The sequence below is a fragment of the Podarcis melisellensis genome, assembly GCF_964234715.1.
Source record: "Podarcis melisellensis genome assembly, chromosome: 2".
NCBI classification, from domain to species: domain Eukaryota; kingdom Metazoa; phylum Chordata; class Lepidosauria; order Squamata; family Lacertidae; genus Podarcis; species Podarcis melisellensis.
Genome location: NC_138529.1, coordinates 52,078,584 through 52,105,440, shown reverse-complemented (window position 1 = coordinate 52,105,440; position 26,857 = coordinate 52,078,584). Strand labels below are relative to the sequence as shown.

At 40.7% G+C, this 26,857-nt stretch overlaps 1 protein-coding gene across 2 annotated transcripts in view; it reads left to right on the top strand.

Annotated features, from left to right (window-relative positions):
• Positions 1–26,857, top strand: part of STK32A (serine/threonine kinase 32A) — an 81,608-nt gene that overhangs the window by 36,924 nt on the left and 17,827 nt on the right. For both annotated transcript variants that reach the window (XM_081900127.1, XM_081900128.1), the window contains exons 5-9: positions 794–967; positions 15,117–15,154; positions 19,709–19,798; positions 22,719–22,816; positions 25,972–26,088. In XM_081900127.1, the coding sequence (XP_081756253.1) occupies positions 794–967; positions 15,117–15,154; positions 19,709–19,798; positions 22,719–22,816; positions 25,972–26,088 (517 nt within the window). The remainder of the gene's footprint in view (positions 1–793; positions 968–15,116; positions 15,155–19,708; positions 19,799–22,718; positions 22,817–25,971; positions 26,089–26,857) is intronic.

Below are 26,857 nucleotides of genomic sequence, written 5' to 3'. Positions count from 1 at the left end.
TTCTTGAGCCCACATTTAACTCGCTGTTATTTAAACGAAGCCAAGCAGAAAGGTCTTGTGAGGGAAATTTCGAAGGCAATATGAAAATGTTGGGGGTGGAGGCTTAATTTGTGCCATTTATTTGCAGTGCCAGGACATAACTTTTGAATGCATTGGCTAGGAATAGATGGAGGTCCCCTTGAGCAGGTGTCAAGTGCATTTCCTTTGTAACCCCAGGGAGCCTCCACACATTAGGGGTTCAGGGAAGGAGGAATTCAGAACTAGAGTGGTGTTTCTAGACAGCCTTGAGCCCTTGTAACTAGAGGTTAGAGTTCTAGCTAGAAGGCATTGAATAAAGGGCTTGGGAGTGCCTTCTCTTTTTGTTTGCTACCAGTTGTGCGTCTCTCTGCTACTTTCCTTGTTTCCCACTTCTTGTCCAACACAGTTGCTGTTTTCATTTTCATACTTTTGTTTGTATTTCATGTGTCCTTGAATAAGCCTTATTGTTGGACTCCTCCCCACACACACACACAAGAAAAGGGAGGGGGGTTCCATGTCTAGAAGAATTATGGAAATGAAACTTTGGCCACATGTCCTATTAATAGTCCAACATACCCAGAATAGCTTAAACCTTAAGATATTTTGCTGTGCAAGCACGACACTACTAACCCCAGTTCTTGACTTAGGGTTTGCTGTGTTTTGCACAAAGAGGAAGTCTGACTCCAGGCAGAGTCATAGATCTCATCATACAGGCTTCTAATTCTACTGCACTAATCAAGCTATATGTCCTTTGTGTTCTGGCATCTTGTTCCAGGTATTCATTCCAGGATGAGGAAGACATGTTTATGGTGGTTGATCTGCTTCTTGGAGGAGACTTGCGTTACCACCTGCAGCAAAATGTCCGCTTCCAAGAGAGCACCGTGAAGCTGTTCATCTGTGAACTAGCATTGGCACTGGACTATCTCCAGAGCAGGAACATCATCCACAGGTGAGCTACGCACTATAGAGATACATTGATACTGTTACCAGTCATACCATCATGAGACACCATTAATCCTGCCAGGTATCTGTAGTCAGTGCTTTTTCCCTAGAAAAATAGGTGCTGGTACTCACCATGAAGTTATTGCATAAATGCCACACTTTTAAACCCAAAAAGAGGTGGTGGTACAGCATATCCTTGAGTACCCCCTGAAAAAAGCACTGTCTGTAGTGTCAATGAATGACAGCACTTTCTGTATGCTTACCTTCGTGGGTCGACAAACACTTGGAATATTGGGATGAAAGCACCTGTGGTTATTTCAGTTACCAATGAGTATTAGTATTATATTCCACCCTGAAATAATCAACAAAACAAATAATGTCTTTGTTCCTCCTGTAGAAGTAAGGGGATTCCTCAAGGTGTTTGGGGAATACCCTAAATAAATAATTTAATTTAACATTTATGAGTGCTTCAATAGATGTTGGAAGGAATAATAACATAAATATCTAGCTTGCACTTGTTTTAGAAAAATTCTACAAAAGGCTTCTGATGCACTGATTGAGATATGTATAGATAAATGTATAAAACGTAATATAACATCTATAATATAACATGTTATATACAAAACATCCACACACATTTGTTTCAGTCCACTAACTCGGCCATATAGCTGCTACAGTCAAACCTTGGTTCCTGAACACCTCTGTTATTGTACGTTTCAGCTTCCAAACACCTAAAAACTGGAAGTAAATGCTCCGATTTTCGAACATTTTTTTGAACCCGAACGTCCGATGCAGCTTCTGCTTGAGTGCAAGAAGCTCTTGCAACCAATCAGAAGCTGCGCCTCGGTTGTCGAACGTTTCGGAAGCCAAACAGTCTTCCGGAACGGATTACGTTTGACAACCGAGGTTTTGACTGTATTTGGTTCAGATGAATCATCCATACCATAGAAGGTTAGTTGGGATCGGACATTTGCCCACAGATTGTTTTAATCCATAACAATAGTTTCAAAATATTAAATTTGATAGCATACTTTATTTTGAGTGTTGTGAATTTTGAATGAGCATTTCTTATGGGCTGGTGACAGCCATTACTATCTACAAACCAATCCATGCACTCATAAAGAACTTTAACTCTCCACTGCCAATGAAAGACAAAGCAGCCTTTTCATGCTGTGACCTGCATCTATTATCACTTCACTATGTAACTGAGGGGAGAAGTTTAACTATTCAAGAATGATACCCAAAACGTTTGCTGATTGGGCATAGCTAGTTGCATGGTTCTCTGGTTTGTGACCAGTATTGATAGTGCGTTCCTTTGAGAGTCATTAATATATACAAGGTTGCAGTGTGTTATCCCAAGGACAAGTTCAATAGAAACTCTTTAAAGGTTTGAAGTCCAGAGAGGGGGATGCATCTAACAGAATTCTGTCTTGAGTAAATACAATAGGATTCAGCTCGTAAGTGGGTAATTGCATACCATCAAAACGTTATTGGTTTCCACTTCATCTGTTTTTATGCAGAGTGTATGCCACAATGTTGTAGAGCTTGGGAAATAAAAAAAAATGCAGGGAGATTGCAGTTTAAGAAGTTATACAAGTGATAAAGTTTGAAGAATAGAAATATTGGTGTACTAAGTATATGTATTATTAACTGTCTATGAAATTACTCAACCAAAACTTCAGGCTCTAGAAACAAATGTAATGCATGCTGTAATCACATGAGAAAAATGGGTTGCAAACGTTTGACCCATAAAACTGTTTTTTTTAAATTAAAAATACATAAAATGTGTTTTAGAAATGTGAATTGGATTATATTTATTTGTTTGTTTTTTAAAAAGAAATCAGTAATACTAGGTGTCTCCTTATTAATAAATAACCTGACTTACATTGAAATCTAAATTTTAATATAAATATGTTCAAGCCCACACTTCTAACATCTCTCTTTGAAGCAGAAGCTTCAAAGCCCACAGATCAAATGACTGTCAGCTACATCAGATTGGAGTAATTCCCAGCTGATGCAAACACACCTTTAAAAATGCAACCAGAGGTGTTATCTGTGTACTTAGGAGTAGATGATCATGCAAGATGAGGCTATCTTCCTGGATAGATGCAATTCTTTGGAATGGCATAGTAAGAGTTGTATGAATGATCCATTTGCTGAGAGTGTTTAGCCTTGCTTTCTCAAGTAGGCAGAGAATTTGAAAGCTTATATGCATTTGGTAAGAAACTTTCAGGTGTTGCCTTTCAAACCTAAATAATATTTATTCAATGGACATCATACTTGACTGGGAAGAATAGGGATGCTGAAGGTCATCATCCAAGATTTCTAACTATAAAATAGTGAGTGGAATTGACTTACACTACTCCTTTTTTCATGCTTCATTATCAAACGTCTTCCATACCTCTGGACAGGATTGGAGTTGTCTTCCTATAGCTCTTTTGTTTTTTAGGATATTCGCCATTTATGGTTTACTTTCTAAAAATGTACACTTCAACTTCCTTTGTAATATGTTTAAACGTCTGCACTTGGACAAATTCAAATGCCTATTTCATGCTTGCGTAACCAAAGGAGACTTCAAGACAAAACAGTGTGGTAATGAAGGTATAAGGTTCACTTTTTCTGCTCTGCACCTGTTCACACAGCCACCAAATAATGAATGAGGATGAATTACACTGGGAGACACGGAGGGAATAAGGCTGTTTTGTACTGGCTTTGAAAAAGCCTGGAAACTGTATTGGGCAAACACCCAAGGATGGAGGGTGTTATATATATCAATTAATAATAATGGACACCATGATGATGTAGCTAGGAAGATCCTAATCCAGCTTGTTTTTACATTACTCTTCTTAGCAGGAGGATTGCTAGTAACATAATTTGCTGGTCTTAAAGCACATATTGATGAACAAGGCTTCTGGGTGAGCCCCACATCCCTGACCATTTTAAAGAGATGAATTTCATACTCTCCTGAGGAGGCAGTTACCATGGATGTAATGTAGGCCTCACTTGATAAGCTGGCTGTTGGTGGTTAGGGTGACCAAATGTTGAAAAAGTTATCAGATAATAAAAGCAAGGAGATAAAAGTTGGTGCCAGTTGTATGTTAGCTCTTTTTATAATGAGTTACTGAACCCTTTGAGCACAGGACTAATGCCACATAAGCCCAACGTCTATCAAGATAAAGTTCCTGGGAGTGAGATGTAAAGCTGTTGGTTACTTTGCTAGTATGTTACTCCTCTTACATGATTATCTTTGCAAAGGCAGTTGGGGCATCATCTTGAGATAACGGCAACAAAAGACTCAGGTGAAACCTTCTCTTTTAAAAGAAGGGGAGAGGAAAAGGAGGGGAGTAGTCAAAGGGTGTGTATCTACATGGAGTGTGGAACAGACTGGGCGGGGGTTGACTCTGTAAGGAGAAGGGGAGAGCAAACACCTGCACTACCCACTGCTGATGATCTTCAGTGCCTTCCAGTTACCTCCTACCTTCTCAATGCATGCATATTTAGAAAATAGTTAAGGGGGGAAAATTACAGTTCCTTATTGCTGAATATTTGTTTCTCGAAAGAGAAGAGGAAGGCCTTTTTCTGAGGCATGGGGTTGTTTCCGTTCAGGTTTATCTCTTATTTATCCCATCTTATTTGGCTTGAAATAGACTGAAATTAGACCCCAGTTTCTCCTCACAAAAATATGCTTCCTCACACAGTGTATAGTTAAACTTTGGAATTCTCTCTGGCAAGAGGCAGTGAAGATAATGGAAGATAATGGCTACTAGCCACAATGGCTATATTCTGTCTCCGATGTCAGAGGTAAAATGCCTCTGAATGCCAGGTCTTGGGAATCACGTTGGGGAGAGTGCTGTTGCACTGAGGTCTTGCTTTGGGACTTCCTGTAGGTATCTGTTTGGCCACTGTGGGAACAACAGAACAGGCCATTGGCCTGACCCAGCAGGGCTCTTGTGTTTTTGATAAATGTGTGCATGTGAATTGCCTCTTGGCAGCTGAGGAAAGATTCTCTACATATGCAAATACACAATATGTTTGTGGCATTTTTTGTTTTGTGGAGATAATAATTTTCTTTTATTGGCAGCTGATAACTTAAAATAGATGCTAGATATATATATTTAACTTCTTTACTGTTTTATAAACCATGTGCTTCATTGACTCAGCTGTATGAAAAAATAACCTGACATATTGCTCTGCTCCAATCTTTCTGTGCCATTGTCCCTATATCCAGAATTTAGATTTCTTCAAATCGATGGTAATCATAACCTGACATCTCTATACAGAAACACTTTAAGTTAACAATAAGCAAAGCCCTATGTTTTTCCCAGACTCAGAGATTATTTGCAAATATCCTGCACAGTGGAGTATGTCATTTTTCCTGTTTCTGTAAATGCTAGTTAGGAACAGATCAGTTTAACAACTAAAGTATAGGTTGGAAGGAAAGAACTCATGAACTAAAATACAGCTGCATTCTCATCGAATTAAATTACAAAAAATGTATGTGGGATTTCTTTGTAAGAACTTTTTTGCCATAAATTGCAGCGATAGAGTTCTATTCATCATAGATTAGATAAAGTTGATCTCTGCCCTTGGTATTTATTATTTATGCTCCATACTGTAGACACACAGGTGTGCTGCTTTCAGCAACACTTTGAGCTTTTACTTTTCATAAAATAAGAACAGGATAATGGTTTGTTTTTTAAAAAATAATAATAATATAATCAATCAAGTATCACAAAATAGCAAGCAAGTCAGCTTTCAGGTTCTCAAGAACTTCAGCCTGGATCAAGATAAAAAGGGGCTGGGGAAGCTGGAGAACAATGCTATCAATGGCTTCTAGTCATTGATGCCTAAGTACCTTTTAATAATTAAAAAAGAGAATAATATTGACAAATTTTGAAAAGGGTGTGGATAAGCTGTATTAGTCATGAAGGCTACATGCTGTCTACGGGATCAGAGACAGCATGCCTCTGAAGGCCTTTCACTGGGAAACAATAGCAGCAGAGGGATATTGCCCTCATCCCCTGCTTGTGGACTTCACATAAGAGGCATCTGACTGGCCAGTGTGAGATACACAATGCTGGACTATATAGGCCTTTGGTCTGATCCAGCAGGCCTCCTCTTGTACAGACCTGAAACTGTAGCCCAGGTCTAAACTTTGTAAAATACAGTGGTACCTCGGGTTACAGATGCTTCAGGTTACAGACACTTCAGGTTACAGACTCCGCTAACCCAGAAATGGTACCTCAGGTTAAGAACTTTGCTTCAGGAGGAGAACAGAAATCGTGGGGCAGTGCCATGGTGGCAACGGGAGGCCCCATTAGCTAAAATGGTACCTCAGGTTAAGAACAGTTTCAGGTTAAGAACGGACCTCCAGAACGAATTAAGTTCTTAACCTGAGGTACCACTGTAAAGTGTTTATTAAGTGCTATGGAGACATTATTAGGCTAGATCAGTTACAACCGCAAAATGATTGCAGGAACAATGAAAAATAGTTTCATTTAAAAAACAATTCCACATATAATACCAATTACAAAACACTTCTACAGATGAAAACGGTTAAAAATAGTTCAAATACAGATGCAAACTGGGATAGAAATCTTCATTTAAAAATGATAGATATTCATGTGCACAGAATACCCCCGAAGAGCATAAGTCAAATTGTGTTGACTTTCTTTTAAGGATGTCTCCCGCTCTCCTGCTCTGTGGCACCAGTGGACTTCTTCCCCTGTGGTGTGTGGGGCTACTTTCCCCCCTATACTTCATGCCTTTTTGACATGGACTTGCGCTATTAGCATTTGTGCTCAGTACATATGTTTATTCAAAAGACACCTGCTCCATTGTAACTTGCATCCTATTGCGTGATATCTTAAGGCAGTTTTCTCTGCCTCTGGATGATGGCTGTTTGAATCTGTAAAGACAGATAGAATCCTCTCCCCTGCATAGCTTGGAAAAGGGAACAGCAGGATATAATTTCAAAGAGGTAGAAAAACATCAGTAGCTGGCCTCCTATGGTTGTTCTCTATTTTCATATTAACAGCTGAAATGCTTTGTACAATTGCCAGCGCATCTCCCAATAGACCTTATTCCCAAGATGCAATTTGGGTGTACGTTAAAAGTTTCCTGTATTAATTCCACAGTGCTATATCCTACAGTTTATTGTGTGACCCCTGGGTGATTATATTGAACATTCTGATTTTTTCCCTTTATTTCTAAGTTGCTGTTTATCAATGGTCTTTAATTTATTAAGAGAAGAGTGGTGTGAATTTTCCCAGATTCTTTCCCCCCCCTAAAATAATTTATTTCATTTGAGACGGTTGCTGATGACGAATGGGTTGGGTAATAATTTATTTGTTCCCCTTGAATCCTGGTTTATGATTAAAAAAATAAATAGGAACTTGTTTCAATTACTCCTCAGGATGTAGCTATTAAGATATTATAAACTTTTCTTCCCTACTCCCAAACAATTCTGTAAACAGTGTGTCAACGTGTTGGGAACATTTAATGACTGAAGCAGTTACTTTGGCCAGAAACATGAATTCTAGTGCACAGTGTAATCCCATTTGTTTCAGTCAGCTGTCTTTTTGGAGTGGAGATTGTAGCCTTTAGATGTCTGGCTGAAATGCTGAAATGCAAGAGTTAACAGGACGTGGGAGACTACAAGCCTTCCCGAAACCTTGAGCCAATGTGGAAAACAGGTTATATACCTGAGATAAATGTAACATGATGAAACAGTTTTGGCCACCTGGAAGGTTTTGCTAGTCTTATAATTAACGCTATTCCCATACGGGGTGACATTAAATTGATAAAGCAGCAACCTTACCTGTAGAATGCAACATCTGTACTTAGAACCCTCAAGAGATGTGCAGACAACTGTTTACTTTGTAGGAACAAAGCTCTGTGGAGACAGCAGCAGTGAGTCAGACCCATGTTTTTAATATATCAGCCATCAGGTGAAGTGGCAAGAAGATCACCAAACAACTTAGACCTGTCTAATAGAGTCTGACTTGCATGGCCACAACACTTGCCATCATATGGGTACAGAAAGCATCAAGCCTCCCCTTTTGTCGGTGAAGATGTTTGCATGGTGTTTTCCGTGCTCTCTGTACTGGGTATTAGATTACAAGGCGCTTGACTAATTCCCATGGCAGGTGCTTGGGAAGCAATGTAATTAGCCCATTAAGATCAGGTAATTTCTTGTAAAGTCAATCAAGTGCATAGAGCAGGCGTATCAGTTGCCACTTTGCCTCCAGTTCCCCCCTCCCTAGTTTTGGGATATTAGTCTCTCCCCCCCCCCAATCATAGAGAAGCTACATTTCATTGACTAGATACTGAAATTCGTCAGAAATCCCATGTTTCCTTGGCTGTGATATTTTGGTTCGGAGTGCATTTTTCTGCCTTAAAAAAACCTAGATAAACGAAAAGCATATGTTATAACAACTGAAATATATTTCAGTGCAAGAGCTAAATTATATTTTAAAAAACCATGCTATTACTAGCTGTTGCTAGAGAAGAGGTTTCTAAACAACCCATTGGGGAAGTTCATCCTTTAAACGTTGTTAAGAATTGGATGGTTGAAACAGAGTATGCGGTAATAATGGGAAAATTAAAAGAACCATGGAAGCAGGAGAAGGGAAGTAAACAAATGTACTATTTTATTGGTGGGTATTTTATTGTGTAAAATGTATAACTGAAACTTTCAAGAAAATAATAATAATAATAATAATAATAATAATAACAACAACAACAACAACAACAACAACAACAACAACAACAATGAATTAGAATGAAAGATTTAACATTTTTTTTACATAAGCTGTAGATATTCCGTAAAACACAATAAACTGAACTGAATAGATTAAGTTTCTTAGTTTATCTATGCATTCTGAAACAGAAAAGAATTTAGACTGTATTTGCTGGGTTATTATTTTACTGTTAACATGTTAAAAATTGCATTTAACTCTGCTGGGAAATTTTTGAAAGTTTCCCCGAGGTTACAAATGCGATTCTCTTACCTGTGCTTTGATTTTTACCTTTTGGGAACTGCAATGTTTATTTTGTTTTTCTTAAAAAAAAAAAATTGCTGTGTGCCACTGAGGAGATTTTGCTATACCCCTGAGATGGTTCTGTTTCAAGCCTAAATTGATTTCTGGGGAAATTTGTTTGTATGTAAAGGCTTCGTACTCCTATGATAGCAATTATGATTGTGCTAAATTTCATTAACTTTTCAATTAGAAACCAAACTGCCACTCAGACTGTATGATTGATTATTTCTGTGGAGCATAAGATCATAAGAAGAGCCTGCTGGATCAGGCTAATAACCTGTCTAGGCCAGCAACCTGATTTCACAATGACCTACCAGATGCCTGTAGGAAACCCACCAGCAGGATTCAAGTACAGGACTACTCTCCCCTTCTGTGGTTTCCAGCAACTGATATTCAGAAGCATTGTTGCCTGCAGTTGTGGTGGCAGAGCATAGCAATTGTGGCTTGATAGCGCTCTCCTCCTTGAATTTTTGTAATCCTATTTGAAAGCCGTCTAGGCTGGTCGCTATTTCTGTCTCCTGTGGGAGTGAGTTCCATAGTTTAACTGTATGCTGCGTGAAGAAGTACTTTCTTTTCTCTGTCCAGAATCTAGCAGCTATGGAAGTGACACTTTTACCTCACTGCTGTGGTGACACTAGGTCTAATCTCCTTCATTGGACTGATAAAATCTCTGCTCACTCCTTTTCTAATGAACAGGAATAAGCATGCTTAACTGTGATGCTGGAGGAGGTACTGTCCATGTGGGAATGGATTTTACAAGCAGTGAAATGTTTTTCAACAGATAGCACATTGCTCAGAGGAGCAGCTAGCACAGGGATTGCAGTTGTGAATAAGCACCCATCCGTTCAGATCCATCCTTTTCAGAAAATGAGGTGCTACACACTATGTGCCCTGACAAATAGGTGGCCACAGCAGTCTTACTAAGGCTAGAACCAAGATGATCAAGGGTCTGGAACTATGGTGTTACCTCCATTTACAAACTTAATTCGTTCTGGAGGTCCGTTCTTAACCCAAAACCATTCTTAACCTGAGGCGCACTGTCGCTAATAGGGCCTCCCGCTGCACTGCCAGGGCACGACTTCTGCTTGCATCCCAGGGCAAAGTTTGCTACCCAGAACACCTACTTCTGGGTTAGCGGAGCTTGTAACCTGAAGTGTTTGTAAGGAGGACGGTACGTAACCCAAGGTTCCACTGTACAGTGGTACTTTGGTTTACAACCATAATCTGTTCCGGAGGTCTGGTTGTAAACCAAAACAGATTGTTACCCAAGGCATACTTTCGCCAATGGGGCCTCCCCAAAAAAATTGGGTTGTAATAAAAAAAAATGGGTTGTAATCCAAAAAAAGGGACAAACACTTCCAGGTTTGACGTGGGTGTAATCCAAAACGGATGTAATCCCAAACAGTTGGAAACCAAGGTACCACTGTAGTTAGACTTATCTCATGTCTTGGCCTCATTATCCCCACCTATGCCAGCAGTCTGTGCTGTGAGGCAAGGAACAGGAAATGTTCAGTTGGTGAAATTATGCTGAGACATGGTGTAAGCCGAAATATACAAATCTCAAAGATTGTGGTGAACAGCACTCTGTTTCTCTGGCATCATGTCTGTGACCTCGTGCTGCACCAGCAAACTCAGCTTGAGGTCAGGGACAATCAGAGCTTTGCTTAGATATAAAATCTGAGCACATCACAAAGTGGCAAAGCAATACTTTCTTGCATCTGGGAAATTATTTTGCCTCCAGCTGTTTCTCCCAATTAAACATTCATGAAAAGTTCCTGGGCTATTCTTCAGGAAAAAAGAAAGAAATCACAAATGCATCAGAGATGTCAGGCTCTAGAATCACGCCCCCCCCCCCCAGCTCAGTTTTGGAAACTCTTGCAGTCAGAGAAGTGCTTAGTTATGTGAGACTAACTATATATAAAAACATGTTGTATTGGGGAAAACATAAGTATTAGGGGAAATATGCATTACAGAAATGTGTGCATAAGGCAGAACTGCACACACAAAAATATTATTTGAAAAAGTTTGCACCAAAATACTGATGGATTTTCATAAAGACTTAAAAGTTTTCTGTAAACTGATGTTGAGAACTGAGTCGAAGACTGGTAAAATGTGAATCTAAAATTGACTGATTTGCCCATCCCTAATAGCAGTGAACATGGTGCAGGCTGGTGGTTGTTTTTTTAAAGCTTTTTCACATCCTTTCTTTGCTTTTAAATTGCCGCTAGGTTTCTCCTGTGGAAATGGCAGCCTTTTCTAAATTAAGTGATATTAGAAAGAGGTATTGGAGACTTGCATCATATTTCTTTCAGCTGGTGCAGACTTTTGTTTTGGTTGCTGTGGACTAGAATGGCAAACTGGTTGTTGCTTGTTGCTGCAAGGAACTGTCTGTAAGTAGGACAGAGACAGCCAGCTGTTCCTCATACGTAGATGCTGCGTGAGTGGCTGTCACTGTTTTTATCAGTAGTTCATGGCAAGACTGACAAATACTTTTTATGTGGCCTGGATGATGTTGCTAATGCAACAGCTACAACAAAAGGGTGGGGAATTAACCTCACACAACATGGGCTTGTTCACATGAACTTATGAACATAGCAGCTTATGCAGCTGAGTAATTAGGATAACTTTGCTGCTGAGGTACCATTTAGGAATTTGGGCGATTTTTCCTTCAATAGAAAATAGCTATGACAACTGCTCTTAAAATACACTGATTTGGGGTGCAGTAGGGGGTGGCAGCAATGTAATCTTGAATGCATCCACAGACGGGTGGCACCCTGGGCCAGGGCTGGAACCCCTGGGGTTCTCTCTCCTTGGTCAAATGCTTCTTTCATCAACTCTTTTCATCTGCAAGGAGTCATGTATCATTCAGGCTCCTGTCACACAGACCCCAACTTCATCCCAAAGGGTAATTCCATCTTTCACAGGACTCAAGAGAGGTCCTCCTTTCCCCATATCCAAAGTCCGACAGGGGGAAGGAATGGCACACTGGATGTGTGCAGGGCCATCAGGATCTCCCGCACATGCCCAGAGGCACTGTGCCCATCAGAGGCCAGGATGTGTTCCCTCCCATCCAGAGCCAAGGGGCACAAGGCTTCCCCTTGTGTAGCTCTGTTCTGGCCACGGCAGCGGCAGCATTCAGTCGCTCCTGATCTAGCAAAGCTACCCACCCTTAGAGGAGAGTTCATGCTCCAGGGTCGGCTCCTCCTTCCCAAGAGCCACAGCCAGACGCATAAGTGCTGCTCTTGGAAATGGAAAGATCGGGCAACTCTCCAGGAGTTACAACCATTTTAGCTGTAAACTCAGTGCTTTTATGCAGAATTTCACAAGCTTCCCACAAGACACCAGGTGTACTGGGAATCTATTGTTACACTGGCAGGGAAGCCTACAGAAATTATTAAAAGGGAAATACAAAAAGAACGCAAAAGCTATTAAATCGCAGGGCTGACTGGCAGTAAGGGAGGCACCCATCTTGGCTGGGAGTCCTGGAAGGCCTTTCCCCGCCTGGCCGGGGAGGGCAGAGCCTGGACTGACTCCAGCTGCAAAAGCAGAGGTTGCTGAACAAACTCTTGGGCTAGGGAGCTACTGTTGGTTTTTTGTATCTTTGTTTTAGATCCTGTTATGATTTATGTGGAAATTGTTCAGTGTGGTTATATTTTTTTAATGTTTTGCTTCCTGTTTATGACTACTTTTGTTGTAGTCATGTGGGTGGTTTTCATGTTGCAAGTCACCTTGAATGTGGTTTGAACTGTGGAACGGTGGCATACAAATATGTATGTCTATGTCCCCAGCATCATTGGCAGGTGGGATCAGGATCTGCTTCACCAAGGGGTATGTGGGGGTCCTATGTGGGGCATCATTGGGAATCACAATCCATCTCATTAGCAGCACCGCTGCCTTGGCAGCACTTGGGACCTGAGCTCCTCTGGGTGGCCATTTGACCTTCGCCTTCCATCTTCATGACTATTACAAGCTAGATAAAGGTAAAGGTACCCCTGACCGTTAGGTCCAGTTGTGGATGACTCTGGGGTTGCGCGCTCATCTCGCTCTATAGGCTGAGGGAGCCGGCGTTTTTCCGCGGACAGCTTCCAGGTCATGTGGCCAGCATGACTAAACTGCTTCTAGCGAAACCAGAGCAGCACACAGAAACACCGTTTACCTTCCCAGTGGAGTGGTACCTATTTATCCAGTTGCATTTGACGTGCTTTTTAACTGCTAGGTGGGCAGGAGCTGGGACCAAGCAACGGGAGCTCCCCCCGTCGCAGGGATTTGAACTGCCGACCTTCTGATCGGCAAGCCCTAGGCTCTGTGGTTTAGACCACAGCACCACCTACATCGCTTACAAGCTAGATAAACTTTTTTTTAAAAAAAGTTACTTCTTGCCAGTGGTGAGATGGGTAGTGAGAACCCACATAGGATCATATTTCTCCCTACAGATAAGGAACTTAACACGGTCGCATATAAAAGAAGATGTAGAAGTCACATCCAGAACGTAGATTATGTTGTCATGGAGGTGGCCTAGACGGAAGTATGTCAATCGATAAGTTCAAAAAGAACACTGAACTTTTTTGCCATTACAGTCTTCCTGCAATTGCACCTTACATGATAGAAGCTTTTGTTCATTGTTGTAAAAGTGCTTTCAATGGACTAAGCATGTCCTAAATGTCTTGCCAAGGGTACTTTGCTTTTGGGGAAAAGAGCCTGATGCATTAAGGAAAGCAGCTGAAAAGTCAAAGCCAATAGAAGTTGTGTTTCCTGCTGTGTTTGTTCCAAGCGAAAAATCAGTGAAATTGGGTTCCATATCCTGATGTCTATCTGGGTCATACTTCTAAAACACTGAAAGGAAAAGGATATTTAAAAAATACAAAATTGAAAAGGAAAAGGTGCTCTAGTGTTTACAGTAATCTATAATATATAGAGTGTCTTGGAGTTTATACTTGGGATTACATTAGCTATCCCAGAAGACAATCAGGATGTTCAAGGGAAATGGCAAACCTTATGTTCGGACAGTAACGTTGGGGGAGAAGGAGTATGTTGTGATTATTATGCATTTCATTTGGGATGGTAATACCCAGTTCCTGTTGCCATTTTTTTTTTGGATAGTCTTCAGATTGGAAGACTCCGTAGAGCAGATTTTGAGAGTGTGTAAGGAGAGGAAGGAGAAGTCCTGTTCTATTATGGGAACTGCATGGGCACATTGGAATCAACCAATAATGTTCAATAATGTTACCCCAATATATTCTATTTTAACACTTTGCAAATCTTATTAGCCATGGGAGGAATTCACTGTTGTGCTAAGGTAAATATTCTTTCTGCACAAGCATTTCAGTTCAACAGAACATTCTCCTCTTTCCTCCCCCTGCACACCATTCTATGGGTTCTTCCAACTCCCCCAGTGCTATATTTGAGAGACATGGGAGAAGCCTTGTTGCACTAGCAGAAATCCTTGTGCATGCTTCTGCTAACAGTACTAATAAATCAATAGCCTCATATGTTTACTGGGCTCTTTGGCATTTCAACCACAAAGTGGGGGAGACAACTGCAAGCAGTTCTATTGGTGGTGGTGGGGAGAATCCAAACATGGTCAGTAGTATAATAAGGACTATTTTTAAAAAGTAGTGCAATCACTTTCAAGTGTCACAGAACTCTTCATCAGGCTTCACACAAAGAAATAAGGGGAAAGGAACGAGAAGGGGGAAATAATGTTGCTCAGTAGAGGGCATGGCCAGAAGCACTTTCTGCAATGCATTACAGCTGTTGAGGAAGTTGACGGGCAATTAAAAAGTTATTTGTAGACAAATTAAGTTGATTGAGCCCTGAGTGAAAGATCAGAAGTTGTCCCTTTATTACTAAATGGAACATATGGGCTCCAGACAGTATTTTGTTCATTTTACAGAGTTTTAACTGCAGGTATGATTACAATCAGTGGGTGGCATGTAACAGAAGGACTTGAGGATCATTCTATAGATTGCTAAGAGTGATTTGGGTGTCCTTCAGTTTTTACGAGAAACGTGATCATGCTGCAGTAAGTCCCTCCCCCCCCCCCCCGATATAATACTAACTACTACTGGAACCTTCTCTCTCTCTTTCTCTCCCTCTCTCCATCTTTTATTTTAGAGACATAAAGCCAGATAACATCTTGCTGGATGAACAGGGTAAGAGCCAATTGTTTCTTACTATAATAGTATCCTCACGCATGCAAACCTGTAGCAAAATACTGTCTCCTAGGTGAGCAGTGCAGGCTTTAGGAAGCCACCATGTCATTGTGAGATGGAAAGCAGGCTGAGGCAAAAAATAAACAAATCTTACCTTAGCTCTGTGCTTCTGCTGAATTAAGGGATGAATGACAACAGCAGGCCAGGTTAACTATAGGTTTTCTTCATCTGCACTTTGTGACCCAGCTTTTAACTAGAATGATGGCCTTGTTCAGAGGTTCCTCTTGCATGCTATACCATTCTTCTTTCATGTGCCAGGAGAGGAGTTTGAAAACATCCACTTTTAGTTTTGAATGAACCACGGTTTACCATTATGTCTGAACATGGGGAAACTATCTCACAAAGGTTAGTTCAAACTTGCCAGGATCAATTGGGGGTTTCAGGATCTGGTTTGTTATTGATAGTAGGAACCAATCACAGTTTCTCTGAGTGAGAAACTATGATTTATTCAAAACCAAAAGTGGAACCTTTTTATTCCAGTTTTTCCTTCTGTGTGATGGATTCAAGCAGGGGCCAAAGCTCAGCGGATGAATATATGCTTTGCATTCTAAAGGTCTGGGATTCCATTCCTCATATCCCCAACTAAATGGATTATGTAGCAGGTGATGGGAAGGGCCTGTATTTGAGCTTTTAGAGAGCTGCAGCCAGTCAGAGTAGGCAGTGCTAACTAGATGGACAAATAATCTGGCCCATTGTGTCACCTTCCTGTCTTTCTAGGGAAGGGGAACAGGGACTCGGTGAACACAAAGCTCGCTGTGGCGTGGAGTCATAAATTTATTTATTTATTGACAGCATTGATATGCTGTCCATACATAACTAAGTTTCTCTGGCTTAGCATTATGTCTGAACCAGGCTGATAAATTTATCATGAACAACAATCATGTTTTCCTCCGTAGAATAAGGTTTTAATTTTGGATGCTTTTGAAGGAGAACCTGCTGTGGCTCAGTGTTTCAGACGCACCGCAGTGCAACATAGCTGTGCAATCAGAGATAACGGGAAATGTGTTTGGAGAGTACTATAGGTGCATTTGGGATGCTGAGCTGCAGAGCATTTCCTCCTTGCTTGCTCTTTTTCCCCCACAGGAATGTGCAAAAGTTTTATGCAGCCTGTTTGAAGGCAAGTTTCCTTTTTAAACACTCCCACCCTATGCAGGTTCAATGCAGTTTTCTTCCAGTATGCATGGGATCACTGGGTCATGGATGCATTTTTCACATGAAAACCATTTATTCCAGGGGTGGGGAACCCAGAGTCCTTCAAAGGTTGTTGAATTCAAGCTCATATACACCATAGACATCATGGCCGATGGCCAGGGATGATGGCAGTTGGAGCCCAGCAACATCCATGGTTTAGGTGCTTCTGAAGAGGTTCCTCAAGAGCATCTTCCTTGTCATGCTGCTCTCACACCATTTAAATACAAAGTAAATTCCCTGCTTTGCCTCCACAAGGTGTGGCTATTGTGTGAGCTGTTCTCTGCTGTTTCCCAGAATAGTCCACTCTGAGGCACTCTGAGAAGGCGAGGAACGGGCAATGTTCTGATAACTTTACATTAAGAAAGAATTCAAGAGGAGGAACTCGCACTTCCGTTGATGTTAATATGTGTCTAAATGCTATAATTTTTGGAGAATGGACAGATATTACAGTCATAGGATTGGGCTCAAGGAAGACAGTTGAAAAGAACTGCTTCAGAGGCTTTTCAATTTTTGATGCATTTGGGACACCGTCAGAATTCTATTTGGACTTGTCTTTTCTCTACGTGCCCTTGAAATCCATGCCCTTCTGGCTGTTTCCTCTTTGCAATTGCTCTGTGTGTTTCTCCAACCATGGCAGGAGAGTTGTGTGGTTCCACTCAGGCGTGCAAAGAGCCTCTTACCTATAGTTCAATTTTGTTCTTGGTTTCCCCCTCAGCCATTGTTTTAGCAGCATCTCTATCTATATTTAGACCGCTAAGATTGTGCTTGTTTTCCAGTGACTTGTTCTCTCCTTGGGAATGGTCGTTCAAACTCAAGCTCAATTCTGTTGCACCTTTGCTACTTTTATGCCAAACTGTGGGTGCTTCCAGACCGTCTCTGTTTTTGGGTGGGATTCAGTCACCCCCTGGCAAATTCAGGTTGCATAATTAAGGCTGATTTGGAACTCTTGTGAAACAAGCCCACTTCTCCAAAATACTGGATTTTTTTGCAATAAGGAAGGTGATGGGAAAACACATTGGAAAGTGTGGAATGACACTTCCTTTGATGCAGCATCGTCTAAACTCCCCACAAATAAATAGGAATGTATTCTCTCTCTTTCTCTCTCTCTCTCTCCCTCCCCCCTTTTTAAAAAAATCATCTAATGTCCCTGCAAGCAAATCAGACTGAATGTTCATTAAGCAGGTTGTGTGAAAGCACCCTGTGTGAGAAAGAGGTTATGTTAAGGCTGACTTCAATGGGCAGGATCAGCTGGGCGGAGGCAGTTTTTTTTTGGGGGGGAGTAGAAAAAAAAAGTGTCAGTACTCACCATGAAGTTGTTACAGTAAGTGCCACACTTTTAACATTTGGGGGGAAGGTTCTGGCACTGCATACCCTTGAGTACCCCCAGAAAAAAAGGACTGGGCAGGGGGAGTTCATAGCTTTTCCTTTCATTTGGTGGTGGTGGGGAATCTTACTTTTGTTTGGTAAACATTTTTTAAAGTCTCATACCATTATACTGAATGTTCACAATTTAATGATTGTTGACATTTACATCTGCATGCTGGTAATCCCAGATAAATTTTGTTACTATCTAAATATACATATATACATATATACATATATTTTAGTCCAGGTGTTAACTGTGCTTCACTGATGAAATATCTCTTGTTTTTCACCATTAACAAAATTAGTCAGGGATTGTCAGCATTCGCAAATGAATATCATGTTTTCAAACATTTCTTTAACATGCACAACACCTTGCATTTTTTCATTCTGTTTTGGTAGTTTAATGTTAACTACATTTTTATTTAGGTTTTTAAAAAGTTTTTTAATCAACTCTAGAGTCTAAAACCAAATTGGATCCACAATTATTTATGGTGCTGCTCAGAAAATTATATTCACATCTTATATGTGGTAGTAACTACACCAAGCTTCTTCTCGAAATACTAAAAGTTAAGATATTTCTGTGTGAGGTCCTCCCCATAACATGCTTTTTTAATAGTTCAGTTTTACTGTTTACTATTCCAATTACTTCTGCTTTTTTAGAAACTTTGGGTTGTATTTCAAGAATTAACTTCTGACAAACAAGACAGCCAAAATGCCATCTCCCTGCTTCTTTCCCAAAGAATATCAAAGGTTGAATAAAAATAATGGCATCTATAATTCATTATTTTATTAATGCAATTTCCCGCAGGGAAAGGAGAGCAATAGAGAGGAAATGAAAAGTGATGCAAGGATGGAATATTGCCTTGGCCTTTCACTGCCTCCTCTCTTAAGAGTTCTCCGAGGAGTCATTTTGGGCTTGCCTTTTCTTTTCTCTTTTTCACTCTACAGCCACAAGGAAGGGGGCACCATGGTGTCTAAGATTGTTCAGGCTATGCATGTGCTGCTTGCCAAATCAGTTGCTGGGAAGGGGGGCACATGTCAGATGTACTCTGGCATCATAATTCATGGTTTTCTCATACTGCAGGTGACAATAGCCCTTAAAGCATTCTCCCCGCCTGCTGAGATTATGCTTCAAATGCAGCCTTTCTCAACCTTGGGTCCCCAGATGTTGTTAGGCTACAACTCCCATCATCCCTGATCACTGGTTCCTGCCAGCTGGGGGTGGTGGGAGTTGTAGTCCAACAACATCTGAGGACCCACAGTTGAGAAATATAGTTCTATTGCAAAAAGAGGCATCAGGTGTACCAAGTGGGTACATTTGCTTACCCAAAAAACTTCATTGCAGCACCGTGGCTGGTAGAGGACCATAGCAGAGAGTGATGTCCGGCCATCTTTGAGCAGTAGCCACTAGAGGTACTGAAGTATGCTTGAGGTGATCATGGGAAACAGTCCCCTGTAGGAATCACTTCTTCTACTGCCACAATTTATTTATAAATCCCATTTTCTCTCTTCCGTTGAGCAAACAGAGTACTCATTTGCTTCAGCTGGGGCGAGATTTTGGCTTTGATTTCTGATCAGCAGTGCCACGGACGTGGACCTCTGAGCCTAGGGATTTACTGTGTTGCTTTTATTATAGCACCTTGCCAGCTCAACAGCCAGGGTACTTTTTATATTTCCTCCCTGGCTGTTCAGAAAGGGAGTTGATAGGTGTTGGCTTGCGCAATCACATTGCACTTTCCTGCCTTGGGGCCTCGGTGTTTAATAGGAAAAGTTGCAGGGAAGAGAGCAAATTCAAAGGACATAGTGCAAATGATTGATACTCTTGGCTGCCTGTTTCCTCGTAATTATATATAGTAAAATGAATAGCCATGCCAGAATGGAATGTTATGTAGATGTGAGATGCTCATGTAAAAAATGGTTTCTTTACCTCTCTCTTAGGACATGTGCATATCACAGACTTCAATATTGCCACCGTGATAACAAAAGACACTCAGGTCACCACTATTGCTGGCACTAAACCATATATGGGTGAGTAGCTAAAAATTAAGGCACAGTTTACTTCTGTTGGTAACACCTCTGTTCTAGGGTTGTGCTCTGAGCATTTTAATTCTAATTCTGTCCAGATATTAAAGCAGTTTTGCTGCTGCTTCTTCTTTTTAAGAAGCAAAGGTCCAGCTTAGAAGAGACTCCATCCAGCCTAATACATGGAACCAGCATACTGGTTCTACCTCTTCCAACCCCATCTCATTGCTGCCTAGGTGCCTAAAATCTTAAGAGCGTAGGGCAAAATTGCGTGATTGCTTCTTGGGTTTTGTGTGTGAGATGTATGCTGCAGTTGGGTGGGCAGGCCCTATAGAGATGATGAAAGCTGGCCCAGCCCATTGGCTTGACACATGAGACTGGGAGAAGCCTTTGAAATATCATCCGAACTAGCCCCCAAACAATAAATGGATATACAGAATATTGATGTATCATCCTCAAATGATTGGCAGCACACCTCCCCTGTTTTTTGGTTACCAAGAAATATAATGAACTTATTACATACTCTTTGAGAATTTAGCAAGTGTTCACTTCCAGTAATTGTCTGCTTAACTTGGTTGCCTGAGGTAGTGGGGTTTGTGTGTTGGTACCCTCCCTTTGATCTCTTATTTCATGTGATTGTATTTTTTCCATGTTTGTTTTAAGTTTGAATGTTTGTTTGTTTGTTATTACACTTATATACCACTTTTCCTCCAAAGAGCTCAAGATGTTCACATGCTTTCCCCTCTTGCCTTTTTCCCTCACAACGACCTTGCGGGGTAGGTTAGGCCAAGAGACTGTGAGTGGCTCAAAGAACTTTACGGCTAAGTGGGGTTGGTATCCTGGTCTCCCAGGTCCAAACATAAGGAGCCACGGTCTTCCAGTTCAGGAGGGCACCATTTCTATGGGTCAGACACTGGAGTTAGCAACTCCCCTCCCAGCACTTGAGCAAAAGTTAGGCCACTTCCATTTGACAATATTAAATGATGTTTTGATGGCTGTAATGCATGTGTCTGCTCAGCAGCTACAAGCATGTTATCTGTGATCATGGGGGAAAAGGAGAGGGACTTTCATGCATATATACTGTATATCTATAGATCGATAGGTATTTGTGCATTTGCAACACAAGTGCGTCAAACAGTCAGCCAAAGTGTGACCTGGAAATTGTGATTCATAAGTGTAAAAACTTGTACAGAACCAGAGAACGTAAGCATGATGAGTCAGTTCCCCAGTGCTCCGTGCATTTGTGCAGTGACCTTCTGAACCTCAATAACATGGCAGAATTCTCCCAGCTCATTTTCTTGATGGTAGTTTTGGTTAGGTGACAAAAGTAGAAGGATGTCATGCCGCCTTCGTCTTCTCTTTTAGTTAGAGGGCAATGAGAACATTCACAGAGGAAGGGGGAAACTTTTGTGCTTATACCTCCCCCCCCCATTCTCATTCCAAATATAATTCCTTAAGTATCTCCCCACTCCCAAAAATACATTGCTTGAAAATACTTTTTTGCCTTCTATATTTGTTTATATATTTGCTGGGGATATTTGTATTCTGTGATTGTTCACAATGGGTCATGATCCAAATCCAAATGACAATAAAACATTAAAAAATTGATAAACCATAAAGTCAGTTTGAACAGTCGAAGCAGGTGGAAGAAAGTTCAGAGTGGGCTACTCACCCCAAGTCAATTAACTCATTAAATACACTAAAAATGCTTGGGCAAACAGGTGAGCCTTTACTGGCACAGGAATGAATATCCTGCACACTTCCAAAGGGAAAGCATTCTCTGTCAGAGCCTGATGGCCACAGGCTTCTAAAGTAGTTAGTAAACTGATCATAACAACGGCTGAAAAGTAAATTATGATGGTTGAATAGAATTCTTATCTTGCAGTGAACTTGGTTGCAATTGTTATAAATATGGGCAAAATTCAAAACGCGTTCAGCAAAAATGGCTCTTTGATTATTATGGAGGTATGGAAGGGAAGAAGTATATAGGCAGTGTATGGACATAACTTTTTAGATGCATGTGCACCAGACTTGAGATGCATTTCTTCCTTGCTCTAGAAGGCAAAACCTAAAGGCGACATCTCTAGAAGGCAAAACCTAAAGAACTCTGGTATACATGTTTGTTGACAGATGTTTAAAGCTGTATCTCTCCGGAAGGCAAAATATTGACTCCTTCTGATAAGTAAAGTGTCAGGGCTGAGCCATAAGCTGCTGTAAGAGGGGAACAGGAACGGGGACCTAATGACTGTGTCAGAGAAACTGACTCAAGGGACCAGGATAGGAATCAGCTTAATGTCACCCCAAAACACACCAGAGCCAGGGAGATGATTATTGTCATCATCATGTTTATTGGTAGGCTACATTTCCATGAGATTATCGCCAAAGCAGTTCAAAAAATATCAAATGAACAGCGATAACATTTTTTAAAAAAATTAAATTATTTTTTAAAATAAGAACAATTGCAGCTAATCATACTGTCAGTGTAAGTAAAGCGTCATTTAAAAATAGCCCATACAATAGTGTATAAAACAATACAAATTTAGTCCGCCTCCTCTTTAGTTTTAAGCTTTTAAATAAGGCTAGTTTAACAGCTTAAAACTAGAGAGGAGGCAGACTAAATCCTAATGCAGAAATAAAAATAGTTGTTGATGTCCCATTTTCATAAGGCATTTCGCAAGGCTTAGGTAGATAGCAGCCTTTTTCTCAGCTCCCATTTCTTTTAGTTCATTTCCCATAGCTCGCTGTTGCCCAGGCAAATCAGGAAGCCCTTCTTGACTAGGTGGGCCCAGTAGCCAGCCATGGCCCCCAAAGGGTCTGTCCCCATTTGGACATTTGGAATATATGTTCACACCAATGGAAGCAAAGGCAATAATCTTGCTGTAAGATTCCTAACGAAACCAAATAACAACTTTCTCTTTTCCCCCAGCACCCGAGATGTTCAGTTCTATAAAACCCATTGGCTATTCCTATGCTGTTGACTGGTGGTCATTAGGCATTACAGCCTATGAACTTCTTAGAGGCCGGGTACTGTACTGTTCATTTATATACTTTATTGCTCTATACATCCATTAACCCATCGTTTTCAGGTTATCCTGCTCTCAAGCTCTGTGTCCATTTTTATGATAAACTCATTAAAATTACAGAGAGAATCACTGCTGTTTCTTTTAAAAAGGGATTATCTTACTGATAAATATGAATTTTTGATATAGCAGTTGCTAGACAATATACCAGGGTTTCAGCAGGAACAAAATGTAGAAAGATATTTTACAATTGCAGAATGATCCTGCGGTTTGAGGAAGAAATGGACCGCTGTGTGTGAATTAGTAATCAAACACATTTCATGTTCCAGCATGCCTTGTTGCTGGATTGGATGACAACATACTTCCAAAATGTTTTCTGGGAGTCTTTAGAAGTTAGGTCAAACCAGTAGGCAAAATGGGAACTTTATTGCAATGGATACACCTAAAAGCTTTTTTAAAAAAATTAAATAAACGTTTGTGAGCAATATGTCGCATTGCTAGCATATAGAATATTAGCATCAATTTTGCAATAAACTATGCGTGAACAGTCCCATTGATTGCAGCCCTGGAGATACACAGGCAAGTGAAGGTGTGGGAGGAGCACGTGCTTAGCTGGAGATGTTAAGAATATTTTTGCTGCAGCCGATCACCTTGCACAACCTACAAGCTGCTCAGCAGAGTGATAGCTGCAGTAAAAGAAAAAAAGCATTTTGCTGCACATGTTCTTCATCTGTGACTACCCAGGATTGCAGCCTTCTGTTGGATTTCAACCTTAATAAAAAAAAAAAGCAGGAGAAGGCTTCTGTTTTGTTTTGCTCTTGTTAAATAATTATATTTATACCAGTCGGATCTTTTGGTAAAGTAAGCAGGGCAGAAATAATTTAAACCTCTGCTTAAAATTGCTTCTTTAAAAAGTCTCATAGTTTTAAATTTTAATTACTTTTAATTTAATTAGTCTTAATTAAGGATACCTTAGCTTTTTCATCCAAAACAGCTGTTCTGAAGCATCCAAAATGTTACGTCATTTAAGTCACAACTGCATGTTGGTGGGGGAATGAAGTAGCCAAGTTTAGATATCGTTTCAGTCCCCACTTTGTTTCTGGGGGAAACAAGCAATGCAGTATCGTGTTAGAATATTATGTATACATGCAGCTGAAGATAGATATATTTTATTTGTGAATGTGCTGCTGGCTGGACAGAATTTTGTATTTGTATTTAGTCGTTTCCACTATCCATTTAGATTTAGTTAAATATATAAGCTATGCATATGGTTGCTGCTAATAAAGACCTAAACAGGGATTGAAAAATTAGTTCCTTACACTGCAGCGCTTTACTTCACATGTACTTTGCCTTTTCAGTTGCATGTATTCTTCCACATGCCTGGGAATGTCTCCCAAAGTCAATGTTGCCTAAAGCGGTCTACATTTATTAGGGTTAGATATTTGCTTCTCACTCTCCTGTTATACATGGGCATTCTTCAATAACCACTTGCTAAGGTTGTCAGCAAGAGTGAAAAGCCCTGAATCCAACGTTGCAGTAACATTCAGGTATTGGTGACCTGAAAAACAGTAATGCGTTTTAAAGCTTGCTTTATTGGATTTCTACTCTGCCCAAAGGAGTCCTTTGACATAGCAGGAAATTAAAATGTTCATGCCTTGTTACCGTACACTACAGGCATGGTGAAGTATTCCTCCATCTTCCCTGTAAAGAAAAAAAAATACTGTAGAGTTAAATCTTGTGAATAGAAGTTGCTTATAATAATTCAGAAATGTTCTTGTATCTAAATCTTTCCTGGAACCCTGGCAGATTTCTTGCCCATCATGTATCGCCTTTGAGGATCTATACTAGTAATGGCTGAATGTTCTGGCAAATGGGACAGAAGTAAAAATCCAGAAGACGAGAGGGTTGTTCCCTACAGTCCTTATGTATCTCCCCATGGCAGGGCATCTTAACTGAACTGCGCAGGAGAGGCAGGCAGGAATGCAGGTTGTACTCTAGCCTGTAGCCAGAAATGTGCTAGTTTTGCTACCTGCTTTTGCACGTGGATGATTTTTGTCTTCTGATATCATTTTTAATCTGCTACAGTCAAGAGATTTAGATGTGTCTTAGGTAATTTTATTATTTGTGATATTGTTATAGGTTCTATTTAACATTTTGGTAGTCGCCTTGAGAAAATACAGAAAATACTAACCATAACTGTCCAGGAGTCACATATATCCCCACTTCCTGTGCTGTAAGTTAGCTGTCCATGATCTCTATGGACTGTTTGAAACTCCATAGTTTAACTCACTCTTTCCAGAGGCTATAAGGTCAGCCACGATATAGCAAGCAATGCTGAACTAATTTGGCACTTAGTTTGAATGGGTAGTTCTTTATACGGCAAGACCCTCTACTTTTGTTTTCATGAAATGTTTGGCAAATCATGGTTTGTCGTTGGCTTAGTGCATCATGGTTTGTTAGCACAAAACACAGCATGTTCCTGGGTTATCCCCTTTGTGGTGGGAGGAGCAAAGTGGGAGTCCCCCGGATGTCTCTGTCAGCCTGCACTTCATGCAAGTGTGACTTACCAAACCATCCTTTTATGGCTTAGCATGATATACAAACATGGTCAATGTCTGTTTCAAAGGAGATACAAACAAGAGTTTACCTCAATGGCAGTTAAGCTCCGACTCCAGACATAAACAGGATAATGCAGTCTTTAAATGTTTCAGGGAATATGGAAAGAATTTTGGTTTGTTTTCTGTTTCTTAAAAACAGCAGTAAATTGATTTCCTCTGCACTCAGGCTGTCCTAGTGAAACACTGGTTGGATGACAGTGCAAAGCCTTGATCCCTTCCCTTACATTTTGCTTTTCAAATGTACCTTTGTTGTTGCTGCTGCTGCCCTCTCCTGCACTGATCTATTTACTTCAATTGAATTAGGCTCCCCAGTGACTGTAGTTCAATGGTTCAATTGAGAACAACAGCAGGGCGAGATGGAGGAGAGATGCGGGTGGGAACAGGAAGAATGTGGGCTTTGGAAAAATCAGCACAATGACCACCTGAGCAGAGGTCATTTACTTAGAAATGGTCTGAAAGAAATAATGTGGTTTTTGCAGCTGCTGGATGAGGGATTTGTTTCAAAATTTATTTGCTCCCCACCCCCTTTTCTTCTTCACAGAGGCCATATCACATTCGCTCTAGTACTGCTGCAAACGAAATTGCCCACATCTTCAAGACAGCCACGGTTATGTATCCTGCTGCTTGGTCAAAGGATATGGTGTCCTTAATCCAAAAGGTAAGAGGGACATGTTTTTGGAGGCAGGCTGACTTCAATAAAGAGAAGGGTGCTTGCTTTAGAACAGGTATGGGGAACCCCAGCCCCCCATAATGTTGCTGAACTACTACTACCATCATTCCTGGCCATTAACCACTGTTCAGTTCCCTTCAATGACTGGTAAAGAATCCCTGACAGATGGCCACCCAACTTCTATTTAAAAACTTCCAATAAATGAGAGTCCACCACCTTCCAAGAAAGCCTGATCCACTGTCAAACAACTATTGCCATCAGAACATTTCCCCTAAAGTTTTCTTAGATTCTCCTTCCTTGTTATTTGAATCCAGAAAAAGCTTGCTTCATCTTCCGATATTTGAAGGTGGTGAACATATCACCTCTTAGTCTGATCTTCTCCAGGCTCAAGATATCCAACACCCTCAAATTTGGTTTCCAGGCCCTTTATCATCCCGTTCATCCTCCTCTGCACATGTTCCATCTTGTCAATATCCTTCTTAAACTGTGGTGCCCAGGACTGGACACAGACATATCTAAAAGACCAAACGTTTCCCACACCTTCTGAGTGGAAGCTCAGTACACCAAGACTTATAGGAGAAGTGCGACTGCTGCAAAAAGCAAGAAGCCAATGTCTCACCTCTCCATCCCCACCCCTCACAGTAATTTCTGCTAACACAAAATGTGTGACATAATTTTACATGACTTCAGGTTACCACACAAAAGCCACCTGCTGCACTTCGTTGGCTCCCACTTGTAGAGGCATAGAGAAAAATTT